This window comes from Salmo trutta, chromosome 38 (assembly GCF_901001165.1).
Source record: "Salmo trutta chromosome 38, fSalTru1.1, whole genome shotgun sequence".
Taxonomy (NCBI): domain Eukaryota; kingdom Metazoa; phylum Chordata; class Actinopteri; order Salmoniformes; family Salmonidae; genus Salmo; species Salmo trutta.
In genome coordinates this window covers 13,457,428-13,475,554 of record NC_042994.1, presented here as the reverse complement: position 1 = coordinate 13,475,554, position 18,127 = coordinate 13,457,428, and the positions used below count along the sequence as shown (strand labels likewise).

At 43.6% G+C, this 18,127-nt stretch overlaps 2 protein-coding genes and 1 long non-coding RNA gene across 3 annotated transcripts; 1 reads left to right on the top strand and 2 right to left on the bottom strand.

Annotated features, from left to right (window-relative positions):
* Positions 1-387: 387 nt before the first annotated feature.
* On the bottom strand, positions 388-4,186 carry LOC115178694 (keratin, type I cytoskeletal 13). Its single transcript, XM_029739968.1, has 7 exons — positions 3,665-4,186; positions 3,029-3,111; positions 2,549-2,705; positions 2,150-2,311; positions 1,899-2,024; positions 1,355-1,575; positions 388-1,069 (listed from the first exon to the last, which is right to left on the bottom strand). The coding sequence occupies exons 1-7, from the start codon at positions 4,184-4,186 to the stop codon at positions 844-846; spliced, it is 1,497 nt and encodes a 498-aa protein (XP_029595828.1). The 3' UTR covers positions 388-843.
* Positions 4,187-8,166: 3,980 nt separating this feature from the next.
* Positions 8,167-12,008, bottom strand: LOC115178696 (keratin, type I cytoskeletal 13). Its single transcript, XM_029739972.1, has 7 exons — positions 11,446-12,008; positions 10,813-10,895; positions 10,330-10,486; positions 9,931-10,092; positions 9,681-9,806; positions 9,134-9,354; positions 8,167-8,848 (listed from the first exon to the last, which is right to left on the bottom strand). Exons 1-7 carry the CDS (start codon positions 11,944-11,946, stop codon positions 8,623-8,625), a joined length of 1,476 nt encoding a protein of 491 aa, XP_029595832.1. The 5' UTR covers positions 11,947-12,008; the 3' UTR covers positions 8,167-8,622.
* Positions 12,009-16,955: 4,947 nt separating this feature from the next.
* Positions 16,956-18,109, top strand: LOC115178701 (uncharacterized). Its single transcript, XR_003872668.1, has 2 exons — positions 16,956-17,183; positions 17,467-18,109. It is a non-coding gene; the product is annotated as an uncharacterized LOC115178701 (long non-coding RNA).
* The last annotated feature ends 18 nt before the right edge of the window (positions 18,110-18,127 follow it).

Genomic DNA, 18,127 nt, shown 5'->3' with positions numbered 1-18,127 from the left:
CTCATTCACCCCTTTAGATTTGTGTGTATTAGGTAGTTTTTGGGGAATTGTCAGATTACTTATTAGATATTAATTACTGCACTGTCGGAACTAGAAGCACAAGCATTTCACTACATTCGCATTAGCATCTGCTAACCATGCATATGTGACAAATAAAATGTGATTTGACTTGATCTAGTAGCTAGCTAGAAATTGCGCAAAATGTGATTTTCAAAGATTTCAAAGAAAAGGAAAGTAGACAGTGAATGTAGGGTCTTCCAGCGAGAGTGAACATCAAAATATTTCTTTGTTGGCCTCATGTGCAAAAGATAACAACCTATATGATAGTCAGATGGATGGGAGCACGCCAGATCAGATAAATCAAGTTGAAAGACACAGAAGACAGAATGATGGTGTCAGCAAGTCAGAGCATCTTTATTACATTCACAGTGGGATCTGTTGTTGGTGTTCCATCCAGATGTAGTAGAATGTGTTGTTCTGGAGGTGTTAACCATAGAAATAGAATTACCAGAAAATAAATCTCCATTCAAGTCAATGATCCATGATGGGTGTCTGAGGGGCTTTAGCCATTCTAGAAAGAATAGGAGGATGGAATGCACATCTTAAACTAGAGTTAACCAGAGCTGGCCTAAACAAATAACACAGATAACGAAGACAGGTATTTTTCATCTGACGAAGACTTTGTATAAGTTGAAACGTTGTATTTTAGGTTGCATGAATAAAGCACTGGAGAGCAGTAATATTCCATGTGCTGGCCTCTCATATCCTATACCCATTCTAGTAATTCTATTTCTATGGGGTTAACCCATTGCTTGCTGCAGTGCTCGCTGCTTGTGTGGGACCTTATGTGGTGTGTTTGGTTTCACTTGTGGAGACAACCTTGCCATCCACTATTTCCTCCGTGACGATCACCACCTTCCGTGTGGTGGTGGAGCTGGGGACGGTACTGGAGGAGCTGACACTGGAGCTGCTGACACTGGAGCTTTGGCCGGAGCTGGAGGAGCTGACACCGGAGCTGACACCGGAGCTGGAGGATTTTTGGCCGGATTTCGTGGAGCTGCCGCCGGAGCTGTGAGGAAGGGAAACCCATAGTTAGCATCTATGATCATAATAAGTAACTATTAACTGGTTACAAAGCAGTAGATTCATGTCAAAAGCAACCATGTCTCATAGTAAGGTCACCTTCAAATGAACATTGTTTTTGAAATCAAATGTTGAAGGAGACATCAATTCATTTACACTTGTTTCAAGGTCCCTGTCACCCCTCTTCCCATCCCACAAAGATGTAACAATCTCTTCCCAAATCCCTGTCTGTCTCATTGGCCTCCCTCTGTCCAATCCCATCCTGCCTTACCCGCTAGCCTCTCCGTCCAGCAGCCTCCTGTACTCAGCGATCTCCATCTCCAGGCGTGTCTTGATGTCCAGCAGCATCTTGTACTCCTGGCCCTGGCGTTCCATGTCGCTGCGGAGAGACATTAGCTGCTCCTCCAGACTGGTCACTTGGTTCTGGAGGCGTCCCAGCTGCATGGAGTAACGGCCCTCTGTCTCCGCCAGCGTGTCCTCCAGGGAGCTTTTCTATTGGCCGGGAGAGATAGAGATGATGGGTAAAAAATTGTGGGAGTAGGTTTGGAATTTGGAATGTTTACAGTCATACTGAAAAGTTAGCTCTAGTAATTGAATGTGTAGGCAGGTAGAGGTTAGCTATAGTAAGGGAGTGGTGCCTGGCTACAACAACTTGTGGGATAGTGGAAGAGATCAGGTGAAAGTGAGATACTTGAGGGATGGTAAAGAGAATGATGAGAGTCAAATGTTGATTATTGAAGAAAGTTGCAGAAAGTTGTGTAAGTAATGTCCCCTAAACTGTGGTCCTTGGTCAGATGTTTGTAATTGCTACTCACCATGCTGAGCTGTGACTGCAGTTCAATTTCCAGGGCCTGTAGTGTGCGACGGATCTCTGAGATCTCTGACTTGGAGGTCTGGAGAACCTCTGTACTGGACGCCACCTCCTTGTTCAACGTCTCTGTCTGTAAAACAATGGTCAATCATCACAGGATCAAACAAACCCATGATAGAATGTGACAACGTTACCAACTAGAAGTAAAGGAACATCTACACCAAGAACATAGTTTAGAGGTTCTAGAGGTTCTACCTTGGTCTGGAACCAGGCCTCCAGATCGCGCTGGTTCTTGGCACTAACGGACTCGTACTGCTCACGGATCTCAGCCATGACTCTGGACAGGTCCTCCTGTGGTGCTGCATCCACTTCCACGTTGATCTGTCCAGTCATCTGTGTCCTCATGGCCAGCAGCTCCTGTGGAGAAACATATAGGGGTGAGTTTAAATAAATAGGAAGTGACTAACCTCTGCTTGATGGTAACAACTTGACTTGCCCTCTGTCTTCTTTAAAAATTTGAACACCATTGCTTGATACAAATGTGCTTTAAAGCCAGCAGTGGTGTTCTAGTGAAGACCCATAGCAGGTTGACATGGTCAATAGATGTAATACATTAAGGGACTGTATGGATATGTTCCATCAGCCCACACCCACCTCCTCATGGTTCTTCTTGAGATAGATGAGCTCCTCCTTCAGCCCCTCGATCTGCATCTCCAGGTCAGATCTGGCCATGGTCATCTCGTCCAGCATCCTCTTCAGTCCGGCGATGTCCGCCTCCACCGACTGACGCATGGCCAGCTCGCTCTCATACCTGAGAGATAGAGAGAGCTTTGGTCAAAGAACTGCCTGAATGTGTTCCTCTGTGAAAATAGGAAGGAGGTTATAGAATCTAGTATTCCATTAAGTTTTGGGAAGATAACAGAAAGTAACACCAGGCTTTTTATATGCATGTTGGGAGGGTGTGGTTATGGTGGAGGTGAAGGGTAATGTCATTTGGTTTCTGTTTTTATAGATTCAACACAAAATTAAATAAAAAGCAGTATGAGGGTTTTTACAGATTTGGGGTTATTCCATTTGGTTAATGGTATGCACCAGCAGTGTTCTGTATATGTGGATCATGTTGGATATACTTACTTGGTTCTGAAGTCGTCTGCAGCGAGCTTTGAGTTGTCAATGTTGAGATAGGTGCCTCCGTTTACGCGAGTGGCAGCCTGGATCTGAGAGGTAGAGGATGGAAAAACATTTCAGGATGGGGCATGCAGGGAATTTCACACAAATGCAGTACGCACAAACTTTGATACCACACTGTAATCACTGAGTTCTGAGTTTCAGCTGCATTGTAAATGATAGCCAATAGAAGCATTACATGGAACCTGTTGTCTTTGTGAACATTGTAAAGCATGACACAAAGAAACAAACTGCACCTTTCGCAATCGCCTAGGGGCTCTTACGAGACAGGAAGGATTGGCTTCAAAGATCTGCTATAATTTCAATGCTTCAGCTGCAAATATGCATACTGTCTTTGCATCTATCTTTGGTGCAATATCTTGGTTGAATCAATTATAACAAATGCATATAATTTTGCATTTCCCAATAGTCATATATCACTCTCAGTAACTTGTTGGAAAAACAATCTGATAACATGTGTACACCATGTACATGTACTCTCCAATGAAGCATAACATTGTCACTCTGCAGACATTACCATGTTTTGACATGCTGTGATGTCATTATTGAGTGCTCTTGCTATCAAGGACACATGTCACGTACCTTGTCCTGTAGGTCGGCGATAGTAGCGTAAAAGCGAGAGTAGTCACGAGCGCTGGGGGACGTCTTGCTCTCCATGAACTGACGGATCTTCAGCTCCAGCTCGGCGTTGGCCGCCTCCAGCTTCCGCACCTTCTCCAAGTAGGTTGACAGGCGGTCGTTCAGGTTCTGCATTGTGGCCTTCTCGTTGGCTGACACATTCATGTCAGCTCCACCGCCGCCACCACCACCACCACCACCCCCTCCCATTCCGAAACCATAACCGCCACCACCTCCACCTCCACCTCCGCCGCCAGAACCAAACGAGGAGCTAGAGATGCGCACCCCAGAGCCTCCTGCACCTCCATACACACTGCCGGCCCTCATGGCAGTGACGCGGCCTCCTCCACCATCACCACCCATCGAGGAGAAGCGGGAGGAGCCCATACCCATACCCATTCCACCTCCACCTCCAGACCTCATGGACATGGTGCCACCTCCACCACCGCTGCTGCTGTAGGACATGCTAGATCTGGAGAAGGACATGGCTGCTGAGAGGGAGTCTGCCTGCCTGGGATGAAGAGGAGAGAGAATGTGGTGCACGGCCCAGCCGCTGTTCCCTTTTTATGCTGCACATGGTGGAAGGAGGGAGGGAGGGTGGGAGGAATAGAGAAGGGTTGAAAACAGGGAGGTATTACCACATGTAGGGCAGGGCTCCTCGCCCCACTTTGACACGTTAGGATGCAGAAGATTGAAGAGGATAGATAGATATGTACTGTATGTGTGGATATGCAAATTTTGAAAATATTCTATTGTTGTGCAACTCCACTCTCCCCATCTCACTCTATAGGTGGTATCAGCCGACAGGGTGCTTGCAGGCACTCACACAAACATATAGAAGTGCACACTCCCATAAAGAGATGGAATTCCTCTCCAGTAAAAGCATGGACAGGCCTGCTTCAATTAGCCCCAGGTAAGTCATTTAATCAGTCAACACACACAGTATAACTTTGATATGCTGTGACAGGTGAGCTTTGACATGTTTTCTGAGCATATTTTTTGAAACACTGAATGGCTATTTACCTGTACCTGTTATCTCACCAAGACAACAATGTGCAAAGAAATTTCCCGGTACAATATGATATTTCGCTTGACACCCAGACAACATTCTCCCCGAATTGACCTGTCTTTGTCTCACACACTGATATCTCGCAAGAAAATCTGTCCATTTCCTTAAACGCAACAGTCGATTGTTCCTTGATAGTTTTTGTGATTTTATGCATAGACTCAGGTTCCATTTTCCTAATTTTCACTCAACTTTATGCGTGTTCCATCTACTGTAGGAGTCTGCAGGACCGACAAAAGTAGTTTTTCATTTCTTTTACCACTTTATAGCCCCTATGGGATGAGTCATTACTCGGGGCATTGTACCCCAGAAAAACTCACCCCAGATGGGATTAAAGTACTGTTCTTTTCCCTTAACACCTTAGCAGAGAACTTTGCAACTGAATATTTCCATATAACCACAGCATTTCTTGCAGATCTTTTTTTGTCACGCTCCAGAGGTTACCATTTTCCTCTAACATTTTACCTGGGCGTTGCTCCATTATTTATTTTGATTCTGAAAACACAACACAGGGTGAAACGCTTTGTATTTTCAAGCGTTGGAATGTCAGCATCATGTTATGGGTATACTTGTCACCGGCAGGAACTGGGGAATTTGTCAGGAACAAAATAAATAAGGAAAGGAGCGAGGCCTAGGTTAAACTTTTTATTTCTCAGCGGGAGAATTACACATATTTTAATGTCAAAGACATGCCAGAATGACTTTCCAAGTGGCGATGAGTATTCCTGAGTGTTCCAGCCTCAGTCCAAAAACAACAATAGATAAATGTTGCCCTAAGACTTGTCTAAAGTTTGTAAAAACTAAAGTATACCTCCTCACCTTAGCCTCGTCTTTAATTATTCATAACATATTTCCTGGTTGTTTGTGGCTGAATAAAACCCAGTCACAGAGAGCCCAGCCAAGCACGACAGCACATAGAGCCACTGACAGTCACTAGATTCACCCAGAACTCAACCCCTGTCCATTGGCATTCTGTAACTGGTTCTTCTAGACACACAATGTCCCCAATTTAGGAACAAACAGACCCCCTTCGCCTGAACAAATATATCTAAAAGAAGACATGCTAAAGCAGTAATTTCTAGACCACAATCTAGTTGAAATGGATTCAAATCCCAAGTGCTGTCACATGTGTCTTATTACATTTGTGAAATTATGGTCTTTCCTGAGAAATGTTAAATCAGAAGGGTGCAGTCAGTCAGTGAGTTTGCATTGGCGTGTTCACACAAACAAGGTGCCAGGCCAATGCAATCAAATGAGATATAATAAGTTCATCTGAATGCATGAATCACTATATCATCTATCATACACTACATGGCCAAAAGTATGTGGACACTCCTTCAAATTAGTGGATTTGGCTATTTCAGCCACACCCGTTGCTGACATGTGTATAAAATCAAGCACACAGCTATGCAATCTCCATAACCAAACATTGGCAGTAGATTGGCCTTACTGAAGACCTCAGTGACTTTCAACGTGGCACCACCATAGGATGCCACCTTTCCAACAAGTCAGTTTGTCAAATTTCTTCTGGTGCTGCCCCGGACATCTGTAAGTGCTGTTATTATGAAGTGGAAACGTCTAGGAGCAACAACGGCTCAGCCGCGAAGTGGTAGGCCACACAAGCTCACAGAAAGGGACCACCGAGTGCTGAAGTGCATAAAAATGGTCTGTCCTCGGTTGCAACACACACTACCGAGTTCCAAACTGCCTCTGGAAGCAAAGTCAGCAACTAAACAGTTAGTCGGGAGCTTTATGAAATATGTTTCCATGGCTGAGCAGCCGCACAAAAGCCTAAAACCACCATGAACAATGCCAAGCTTCTGATAGAGTGGTGTAAAGCTCGATCCATTGGACTCTGAAGCAGTGGAAACGTGTTCTCTGGAGTGATGAATCACGCTTCACCAACACTGGGGCGAATCTGGATTTGGCAGATGCCAGGAAAATGCTACTGGCCTGAATGCATAGTGCCAACTTTAAAGTTTGGTGGAAGAGGAATAATGGTCTGGGGCTGGTTTTCATGGTTTGGGATAGGCTCATTAGTTCCAGTGAAGGGAAATCTTAACACTACAGCATACAATGACATTCTATCAACAACTTTGGGATGAAATGGAACACCAACTGCGAGCCAGGCCTAATCACCAAATATCAGTGCCCGACCTCACTAATGCTCTTGCGCATGAATAGAACCAAGTACCCGCAGCAATGTTCCAACATCTAGTGGAAAGCCTTCCCAGAAGAGTGTAGGATGTTATAGTAGCAAAGGGGGGGGACCAACTTCATAGTAATAACCATGATTTTGGAATGAGGTTTTTGACGAGCAGGTGTCCACATACTTTTGGCCATGTAGTGTATATGTTGTCTGCATCTTGATTTATGGCTGTCCACCACTGTGAGTAGAGCACTCTACTTTCCAAGCCTTTGTATGAGTTTCCCAAATCTCCTAAGTCTCCCACAGTCATATCTGTCAACGCGAACTGACCATCCTCTAACTCCAATGCCTACTGATGTTGTGTAACAGTGGAGGATCCTCAGAAGAGGAAAAGCAGGACCACCCTACTCAGCGATTTTCAGAAAAATAATAAATAATAAAAAATTAAACAGTTACGATTTTTAGATAAAAATATACTACATAAACTCACGTCACCAAATACCTGATGACCTAAAACACACTTTCGCAATGAAGGTCTACAGAAGTCTCAACAGGACCCTCTAAGGTAGCACCCTGGTGTAACTTTGCCATCCTCCTCTGGCTACATCGATTTCAATACAAAACCTAGGACGCACTTGCTCCTGACGTAGTTCCATAGACCTACATGGTAGTTATGATGGAGAACACCCAGAACCTCGATGTGCATGTGGACGAGATCAAGTAATAATTTGTCAACAGAACCATCAATAAAGATTATGTGGTTGAATGGACTGTGTGGTTTCACTTGTTTTAGAGATATTCATGCTTTATCATAGACTGACTATATGAACATGTGATTATGGATGTCATAGCAGTTACATTTTGTGTTCTCATTTCAAATGAATTGTATTCAAAACTAAATCTTTCCACCAAAACATGGTGTACAGCTTTACAGTTGACTCCACAAACACTCTCCATTCAGTATAAAACTCAATCTAAAAACTCGTAACGTTTCTTAATAGAGATAGAATTATATAATTTTGCTGACAACTTTCAACATTTCTACTATCGTTATTTAAACATTTTTGCTTAGTATTGAACTGAGTACAAGTGATTGTCATTATTACACTATTCAAGATCATACTGAAACATATGCTTTCTCAAGACCATAGAATTGGCCTCATGTGCAAAAGATAACAACCTATATGATAGTCAGATGTATGGGAGCACGCCAGATCAGATAAATCAAGTTGAAAGACACTGAAGACAGAATGATGGTGTCAGCAAGTCAGAGCATCTTTATTACATTCACAGTGGGGTCTGTTGTTGGTGTTCCATCCAGATGTAGTAGAATGTGTTGTTCTGGAGGTGTTAACCATAGAAATAGAATTACCAGAAAATAAATCCCCATTCAAGTCAATGATCCATGATGGGTGTCTGAGGGGCTTTAGCCATTCTAGAAAGAATAGGAGGATGGAATGCACATCTTAAACTAGAGTTAACCAGAGCTGGCCTAAACAAATAACACAGATAACGAAGACAGGTATTTTTCATCTGACGAAGACTTTGTATAAGTTGAAACGTTGTATTTTAGGTTGCATGAATAAAGCACTGGAGAGCAGTAATATTCCATGTGCTGGCCTCTCATATCCTATACCCATTCTAGTAATTCTATTTCTATGGGGTTAACCCATTGCTTGCTGCAGTGCTCGCTGCTTGTGTGGGACCTTATGTGGTGTGTTTGGTTTCACTTGTGGAGACAACCTTGCCATCAACTATTTCCTCCGTGACGATCACCACCTTCCGTGTGGTGGTGGAGCTGGGGACGGTACTGGAGGAGCTGACACTGGAGCTGCTGACACTGGAGCTTTGGCCGGAGCTGGAGGAGCTGACACCGGAGCTGACACCGGAGCTGGAGGATTTTTGGCCGGATTTCGTGGAGCTGCCGCCGGAGCTGTGAGGAAGGGAAACCCATAGTTAGCATCTATGATCATAATAAGTAACTATTAACTGGTTACAAAGCAGTAGATTCATGTCAAAAGCAACCATGTCTCATAGTAAGGTCACCTTCAAATGAACATTGTTTTTGAAATCAAATGTTGAAGGAGACATCAATTCATTTACACTTGTTTCAAGGTCCCTGTCACCCCTCTTCCCATTCCACAAAGATGTAACAATCTCTTCCCAAATCCCTGTCTGTCTCATTGGCCTCCCTCTGTCCAATCCCATCCTGCCTTACCCGCCAGCCTCTCCGTCCAGCAGCCTCCTGTACTCAGCGATCTCCATCTCCAGGCGTGTCTTGATGTCCAGCAGCATCTTGTACTCCTGGCCCTGGCGTTCCATGTCGCTGCGGAGAGACATTAGCTGCTCCTCCAGACTGGTCACTTGGTTCTGGAGGCGTCCCAGCTGCATTGAGTAACGGCCCTCCGTCTCCGCCAGCGTGTCCTCCAGGGAGCTTTTCTATTGGCCGGGAGGGATAGAGATGATGGGTCAAAAATTGTGGGAGTAGGTTTAGAATTTGGAATGTTTACAGTCATACTGAAAAAGTTAGCTCTAGTAATTGAATGTGTAGGAAGATAGAGGTTAGCTATAGTAAGGGAGTGGTGCCTGGCTACAACAACTTGAGGGATAGTGGAAGAGTCCAGGTGAAAGTGAGATACTTGAGGGATGGTAAAGAGAATGATGAAAGATTCAAATGTTGATTATTGAAGAAAGTTGCAGAAAGTTGTGTAAGTAATGTCCCCTAAACTGTGGTCCTTGGTCAGATGTTTGTAATTACTACTCACCATGCTTAGCTGTGACTGCAGTTCGATTTCCAGGGCCTGTAGTGTGCGACGGATCTCTGAGATCTCTGACTTGGAGGTCTGGAGAACCTCTGTGCTGGACGCCACCTCCTTGTTCAACGTCTCCGTCTGTAAACAATGGTCAATCATCACAGGAACAAACAAACCCATGATAGAATGTGACAACGTTACCAACTAGAAGTAAAGGAACATCTACACCATGAACATAGTTTAGAGGTTCTAGAGGTTCTACCTTGGTCTGGAACCAGGCCTCCAGATCGCGCTGGTTCTTGGCACTAACGGACTCGTACTGCTCACGGATCTCAGCCATGATTCTGGACAGGTCCTCTTGTGGTGCTGCATCCACTTCCACATTGATCTGTCCAGTCATCTGCGTCCTCATGGCCAGCAGCTCCTGTGGAGAAACATATAGGGGTGAGTTTAAATAATTAGGAAGTGACTAACCTCTGCTTGATGGTAACAACTTGACCTGCCCTCTGTCTTCTTTAAAAATTTGAACATCATTGCTTGATACAAATGTGCTTTAAAGCCAGCAGTGGTGTTCTAATGAAGACCCAAAGCAGGTTGACATGGTGAATAGATGTAATACATTAAGGGACTGTATGGATATGTTCCATCAGCCCACACCCACCTCCTCATGGTTCTTCTTGAGATAGATGAGCTCCTCCTTCAGCCCCTCGATCTGCATCTCCAGGTCAGATCTGGCCATGGTCATCTCGTCCAGCATCCTCTTCAGTCCGGCGATGTCCGCCTCCACCGACTGACGCATGGCCAGCTCGTTCTCATACCTGAGAGATAGAGAGAGCTTAGGTCAAAGAACTGCCGGAATGTGTTCCTCTGTGAAAATAGGAAGGAGGTTCTAGAATCTAGTATTCCATTTAGTTTTGGGAGAATAACAGAAAGTAACACCAGGCTTCTGATATGTCTGTTGGGAGGTGGTTATGTGGTTATGGTGGAGGTGAAGGGTAATGTCATTTGGTTTCCTTTTTTATAGATTCAACACAAAATTAAATAAAAAAGATTGAGGGTTTTTACAGATTTGGGCTTACTCCATTTGGTATATGGAATGCACCAGCAGTGTTCTGTATATGTGGATGTTGTTGGATATACTTACTTGGTTCTGAAGTCGTCTGCAGCGAGCTTTGCGTTGTCAATGCTGAGATAGATGCCTCCGTTTACGCGAGTGGCAGCCTGGATCTGAGAGATAGAGGATGGCGAAACATTTCAGGATGGGGAATGCATGGAATTTCACACATATGCAGTACGCACAAACTTTTATTCCACACTGTAGTCATTGAATTCTGAGTTTCAGCCGCACTGTAAATAATAGCTCATAGAAGCATTACAGTGAAACTGTCGTCTTTATGATCATTGTAAAGCATGGCTCAAAGAAACAAATTGCATCTTTTGCAATTGCCTAGGGGCTGTTGAGAGAGGAAGGAATAGCTTCAACGATTGGCTTTATTTTCAATACTTCAGCTGCAAGTATGGATACTGTCTTTGCATCTATATTTGGTGCCACATCTTGGTTGAATCAATTATAACAAATGTATATAATTTAGCATTTTCCAATAGTCATATATCACTCTCAGTAACTTGTTGGAAAACAAGCTGATAACATGTGTTCACCATGTACATGTATTCTCTAATGAAGCATAACATTGTCGCTCTGCAGACATTATAGTGTTTTGACATGCTGTGATGTCATCATTGAGTGCTCTTACCATCTAGGACACATGTCACGTACCTTGTCCTGCAGTTCGGCGATGATAGTGTAAAAGCGAGAGTAGTCACGAGCGCTGGGGGACGTCTTGCTCTCCATGAACTGACGGATCTTCAGCTCCAGCTCGGCGTTGGCCGCCTCCAGCTTCCGCACCTTCTCCAAGTAGGTTGACAGGCGGTCGTTCAGGTTCTGCATTGTGGCCTTCTCGTTGGCTGACACATTCATGTCAGCTCCACCGCCGCCACCACCACCACCCCCTCCCATTCCGAAACCATAACCGCCACCGCCACCACCACCTCCGCCGCCGGAACCAAACGAGGAGCTAGAGATGCGCACCCCAGAGCCTCCTGCACCTCCATACACACTGCCGGACCTCATGGCACCTCCTCCACCACCACCACCACCCATCGAGGAGAAGCGGGAGGAGCCCATACCCATTCCACCGCCACCTCCAGACCTCATGGACATGGTGCCACCTCCACCACCGCTGCTGCTGTAGGACATGCTAGATCTGGAGAAGGACATGGCTGCTGAGAGGGAGTCTGCCTGCCTGGGATGAAGAGGAGAGAGAATGTGGTGCACGGCCCAGCCGCAGTTCCCTTTTTATGCTGCACATGGCGGAAGGAGGGAGGGAGGGTGGGAGGAGGACATGGGTGGGGGAGGCAGAAGGGAGGAATAGAGAAGGGAGGAATACAGGTAGTAATTACTTCATGTGGGAAAGGGCAGGGCTCCTCCCCCCACTTTGACACGTTAGGATGCAGAAGATTGAAGAGGATAGATAGATATGTACTGTATGTGTGGATATGCACATTTTTTAAATATTCTATTGTTGTGCAACTCCACTCTCCCCATCTCACTCTAACTGTGGCTTCTGCCTGCAGGGTGCTTGCAGGCACTCACACAAACATATAAAAGTGCACACACCCATAAACAGTTGGAATTCCTCTCCCGTAAAAGCGTCTGGTTTAAAGCATGGACACGCCTGCTTCTATTAGCCTCAGGTAGGTCAATCAATCAATCAGTCAACACACACAGTATAACTTTGACATGCTGTAACAGGTGAGCTTTGCCATGTTTCCTGAGCATATAGATTGACACACTGAATGGCTATTTATCTGTACATGTTATCCTACCAAGAAACAAGTTGCAGAGATGCATGCAATAAATTGAAACTTTACGGTACAATATGATCTTTCACGTGACACCCAGACAACATTTTCCCCGAAAAGACCTGTCTTTTACTCACACACTGATTTCTCACAAGAATATCTCCTTTCCTTTTCCTTAAACTCAACAGTCCATTGTTGCTTGATAGTTTTTGTGATTTTATGCACAGACTCGGGTACCATTATACTAAGTTTCACTCAACTCTATGCGTGTTCCATCTACTGTAGGAGTCTGCAGGACCGACAAGAGTCATTTTTCCTTCCTTTTACCACTTTATAGCCCCCATGGGATGAGTCATTACTCCGGGCATCGTACTCCAGGAAATCTCACCTCAGATGCGATTAAAGTACTGGGCCCAGATTCACAAAACACTTATTACGCAAAAACGTAAGAAGCTTTTTAAGAAAAAAAAAGTTCATTAGATAGTTCGTAAGTGCAATTCCTCAACAATATCTTAAGATGTAATGATTTTCTTATGAACTTCTCAAATATCTTCTTACAAATCATTTGAAGACAATTTTAGCTAGCTATCTAGCTAGCAATGGCAATCATGTTAGCATATTTCTAACTGAGATAACTTTCCTAAAACATGTTCTTGGGTTTAAATAAACAATACTGAAACTTTCAAATGAAGTTTGTGAGGGAATTAAACATGTTCAATTGCTTTCATGAGCTTTTTCTCTCACTGCCCTGAGTTTAAGACAAGGGTTCAGATATCTTGGAACTAAGAACATTTCCAATAACTTGATTTCCAAGAATCACATTTCTTCTTAACTCTTTGCTTAAGGAGAAACATAAGAAATAGCACAAGAACATTTCCAAGAATCTTTGAGGAATAGCAACTTTGCTTAACATTCTTCTTAAGTCTATAGTTAAGGAAAAAATGGCAGTTAAGAAGAAATTTCTTCTTAAGAAGGTTTTGTACACCTTGGCAGGGTACTTGACATCGGCAACGTGCAAGAACATGCTATTGCTTGTTTACATATTTCCATGTAACCAGAAAATTTCCTGCAGATTTTTTTTGTCACGCTCCAGAGGTTATAATTTCACATTTTGTACATGGAAAAGTTGATTTACATTTGTTCAAGCCAATGCAAGTTATGTTAATGATTTGCAGTAGAATGCAATACTGTGACATTGGTGAAGATGTTTGAAAGCACTATAGCTAGCAACATAGCAACTCAGTCAACATGGACTTTGAATTTGACATAAAATGTCAAAATCAAAAAGTGACATTTAACCATTGTAGTTACAGTGCCTAGTAAAAGTCCACACACCCCTTGCACAGTCTTCACATTTTGCTCCTTTAAAATGTAATCTAAATACGTATTAACAAATATTTTTCTCTATGGATATACACAACCTAATCATAATTTTAAAAGTGAAGGAAAAATTGCAATTGTCCCACTGAAAAAGAAAACTATCCTAGGGTTAGGTTTTCAGAAGACTGAGGCAGGTTTTCCTCTACATTTTTACCTGGGTTTTACTCCTTTATTTATTTTCATCCTGACAACACAACACAGGTTGAAAGCCTCTGTATTTTCAAACATTGTGATGGAAAAATCCTCTTACGGGTATGCCTGTCACTGGCAGGGACAGGGGATTTTGTCAAGATCAAATTTAATATGAAAGGTGCAAAGCCCAGGTAAAAAGGTGTATTTTTCAGCAGTACAAATCTACATATTTGTATGCCAAAGATCCAACAGATTGGCTTTCCACAAGGTATTCCTAGGTGCTACAGTCTCAGTCCAAGAACAATGGATAAACGTTGCCCTAAGAGCTGTCTGAAGTTTGTACAATCGTATTATTCACAGCTGCCAAAGGTGCTTCCACCAAGTATTAACTCTGGGGTGTGAAGACACAAAATGTTCTATACATTTTCTTTCACTTGTGGAGTAGGTTATGTAGATCGGTAGGAATAAAATCCAATTGAATCCATTTTAAGATGTCATTTTATGACAGCAAAATGTGAAGATTGTGCAAGCGGTGTGTAGACTTTCTATAGACTCTGTATGTCAAATAGGCTGGTATTAGTTACATGGCAGTTGGGGTGAGATGAACGACTGAGAAAATAATTAGCTGAGGTCCTCCGCCTGATTCTCCTGCTCACACACTCACTCATATGAGTGATTTCCGCTCATCTTGACAAAACTTCAGCCTTTTTGCAACGTACCCTACGGATTACCAGTGTGTCTGTAACGCAACTCAGGGTTTAGCCATAGAAACCCATTGAACCTAATTCTGCTACTGACCAATGAGAAGGGGGGGGCGGGTAAATGGCAAAGCCATGTCCCACTCTTATCCCACTAGTTCCCACTTTCTTTTGTACACACATGTTACTTACTGTCAAACTCAGATGAGTAAAATAATGCAAGGAGTGGTTTTTGCCTCTGGTCACAGTAGTCAAACGTTTTGCCTCTGGTTTGAAGCAGTCAAACATTTGGATATCATGTATATATGTATATATCTCAATTGTTCTGTTGTTGTGCAACCACTTAGAATAACAGATGCTATGACATAACATTGTGAAAAATACTCTCATTACTATACCATCATTGTGAAGGAGAAAGAGAGAGTGTGAGAGAGAGTGTGTGTGTGTGAGAGAGAGAGAGAGAGAGTGTGTGAGTGAGACAGTGTGTGAGAGAGAGAAAGAGTGTGAGATTGAGGGAGAGAGTGTGAGAGAGAGAGAAAGAGTGTGAGATTGAGGGAGAGAGTGTGAGAGAGAGAGAAAGAGTGTGAGAGGGAGAGTGTGAGAGAGAGTGTGTGAGAGAGAGTGGGAGCACGAGCGAGCGAGAGCGAAAGAGAGAGAGAGCGAGAGTTTACTGAAAGTAATGTTTACTGTAAAAGAAAATGTATTGTTTATTTCACTTGATTTGCCAATGTAAACATATGCCAATAAAGCCCTTAAATTGAATTGAAATTGAATTGAGAAAGAGTGAAAGTGAGTGAGTGAGTGAGTGAGTGAGTGAGTGAGTGAGTGAGTGAGTGAGTAAGTGAGTAAGTGAGTGAGAGACTTTGTTCCTGTGTGCCCTGCAGCTTTTCTCTTCAAAGGAGAGATCCACACCCAGATAAAACCACAGGGGTGACTTTCTCATGCCCTGACAATGACTGCAATGTATGCATTTCAGCATTTATCAATTTAGATTGATTTATGTCTGTCCCTCCTTTACAATTAGCAAAGAATGTGCACGTTTGACAGGAATGAACATGCAGTAACCCCAAGGAGAAAACGTATGAAGCATGAACTAAGCATGAACAGGCTCCCTCTGCCTGTCTTCTCCCCTCCAAAAAGATGACAGACCACACAATCTAATGTACTAAGATTGTGTCCTAGCTAAATTCCCAATCTGGATCTCCTACGGTCATAATGGCCATCTAATCATTCCAGCTTTCCAATCGACTCTTTCCTCACCTCTCCACTGCAACTATTCCCAGGTTGTTGGTATAAATAACAATGTGTTCTCTTCTCAGTCAATTTGCCTGGTAGAATAAGGGTTAAATAGAACACTGGTGTTCACCCACCTCTCAGTTTGGATTGCAGGATGTGCCTACTGTGCAATCACCCATAAAACAATATGAACTCAAACTGACAGAGAAGACAAACATCATTTCACAAGCCTCTTAAAAGTAAAACAATAGCTGTATCATTCTTCCTACTAGAATGTACTTTACACTGATATTCAGCTAGTGGCATGCAGTCTACGGTTTTAGTAACATTTTTGTTGGATTCTTTATATAAATATAGCATGCAATAGTTTGTTTGTGTGTTAACTAAAATACACCTCCTCAGCTTAGCCTCGCCCTTTTACCATTCCTAATATTTCCTGGTTGTTTGTAGCTGTATACAACCTAGTCACACAGAGCTTTGCCAAACCCAATAGCACAACATAGAGCCGCTGTCAATCATTAGATTCACCCGAAACTCAACCCATGCCCATTGGCATTTTGTAACTGATTCTTTAGTCACACAAAGTCTTCATTTGTAGAAACAAACATCCCCTTTGAATGAACACACAGTACCAGACAAAAGTGTGGACACACCTACTCATTCAAGGGTTTTTCTTTATATTTACTATTTTCTACGTTGTAGAATAATAGTGAAGACATCAAAACTATGAAATAGCACATATGGAATCATATAGTAACCAAAAAAGTGTTAAACAAATTAAAATATATTTTATTTTTGAGATTCTTCAAAGTAGCCACCCTTTTCAAAGTAGCCACTTTACTGAAGACTCATCTCTTCAGTAGGTCCTATGATTGAGTGTAGTCTGGCCCGGGGATGTGAAGGTGAACGGCAAGGCAATGGAATGACGAACCACCCTTGCTGTCTCTGCCTGGGCGGCTCCCCTGTCTCCACTGGGATTCTCTGCCTCTGACCCTATTACGGGGGTTGAGTCACTGGCTTACTAGTGCTCTTCCATGCCGTCCCTAGGAGGGATGCGTTACGTCCTGCCAGGCTTTTCTGTGCTACAGTATACTCGACTTGAGTGGGTTGAGTCACTGACTTGATCTTCCTGTCCAGTCTTGCGCTCCCTCTGGCTTGTGCGGTGGAGGAGCTCTTTGTGAACAGTACTCGGACTTGTCTCAGGCTAGTAAGTTGGTGGTCTCTTGATATCTCTCTAGTGGTGTTGGGGCTGTGCTTCGGCAATGTGGGTGGGGTTATATCCTGCCTGGTTGGCCCTATTCGGGGGTATCGTCGGATGGGGCCACAGTGTCCTCCGACCCCCCCTTCTCAGCCTCCAGTATCTATGCTGCAATAGTGCCGGGAGAATAGTTGGAATAGTTGGAACCCTGACCTGTTCACTGGATGTACTACCTTGTCTCGGACCTGCTGTTTTCGAGTCTCCCTCTCTTGCTCTCTCTCCCTCCCTCTAGGGGTACTCCTGAGGTGCTGACCTGTTGCACCCACCCTCTACAACCCCTGTGACTGTTATTTGACCCTATGAACATCATCTGTGAACAACAATCTGGCCTTAATTAATGGCCATGTACTCTTATAATCTGCACCCGACACAGCCAGAAGAGGACTGGTCACACCTCAGAGCCTGGATCCACTCTAGGTTTCTTCCTAGGTTCCTGCCTTTCTAGGGAGTTTTTCCTTTTTTTATTTTATTTAACCTTTATTTAACTAGGCAAGTCAGTTAAGAACAAATTCTTATTTACAATTACGGCCTACAATTTCCTAGCCAACTTGCTTCTATGTCACGACTTCTACCGAAGTCGATGCCTCTCCTTGTTCGGGCGGTGTTCGGCGGTCGACGTCGCCGGTCTTCTAGCCATCGCCAATCCATTTTTCATTTTCCATTTGTTTTGTCTTGTTTTACAACACACCTGGTTTTCATTCCCTCATTACGTGTTGTGTATTTAACCCTCTGTTCCCCCCATGTCTTTGTGTGGTATTGTTTGTTGTAAGTGCTTGTGCACATTTGTTTGACTGGTGTGCGTCAGGTTATTGTGCCCATATTTTGTATTTCTTATGCCGTTGGTTTTACTATTAAACTGCTCCGGCTATTACCAAGTTCTGCTCTCCTGCGTC

Bases quoted from the DNA above. Each gene is read 5' to 3' on its own strand.
- LOC115178694 (XM_029739968.1), bottom strand. From the start codon at position 4,186: ATGTCCTTCTCCAGATCTAGCATGTCCTACAGCAGCAGCGGTGGTGGA. The intron at 3,112-3,664 runs GTACGTGACATG...TCTACCTCTCAG, and splicing joins TCGCCGACCTACAGGACAAG to ATCCAGGCTGCCACTCGCGT. The intron at 2,312-2,548 runs GTGGGTGTGGGC...GTTTCTCCACAG, and splicing joins TCAAGAAGAACCATGAGGAG to GAGCTGCTGGCCATGAGGAC.
- LOC115178696 (XM_029739972.1), bottom strand. From the start codon at position 11,946: ATGTCCTTCTCCAGATCTAGCATGTCCTACAGCAGCAGCGGTGGTGGA. The intron at 10,896-11,445 runs GTACGTGACATG...TCTATCTCTCAG, and splicing joins TCGCCGAACTGCAGGACAAG to ATCCAGGCTGCCACTCGCGT. The intron at 9,355-9,680 runs GTGAGTAGTAAT...CCCGGCCAATAG, and splicing joins TGCAGTCACAGCTAAGCATG to AAAAGCTCCCTGGAGGACAC.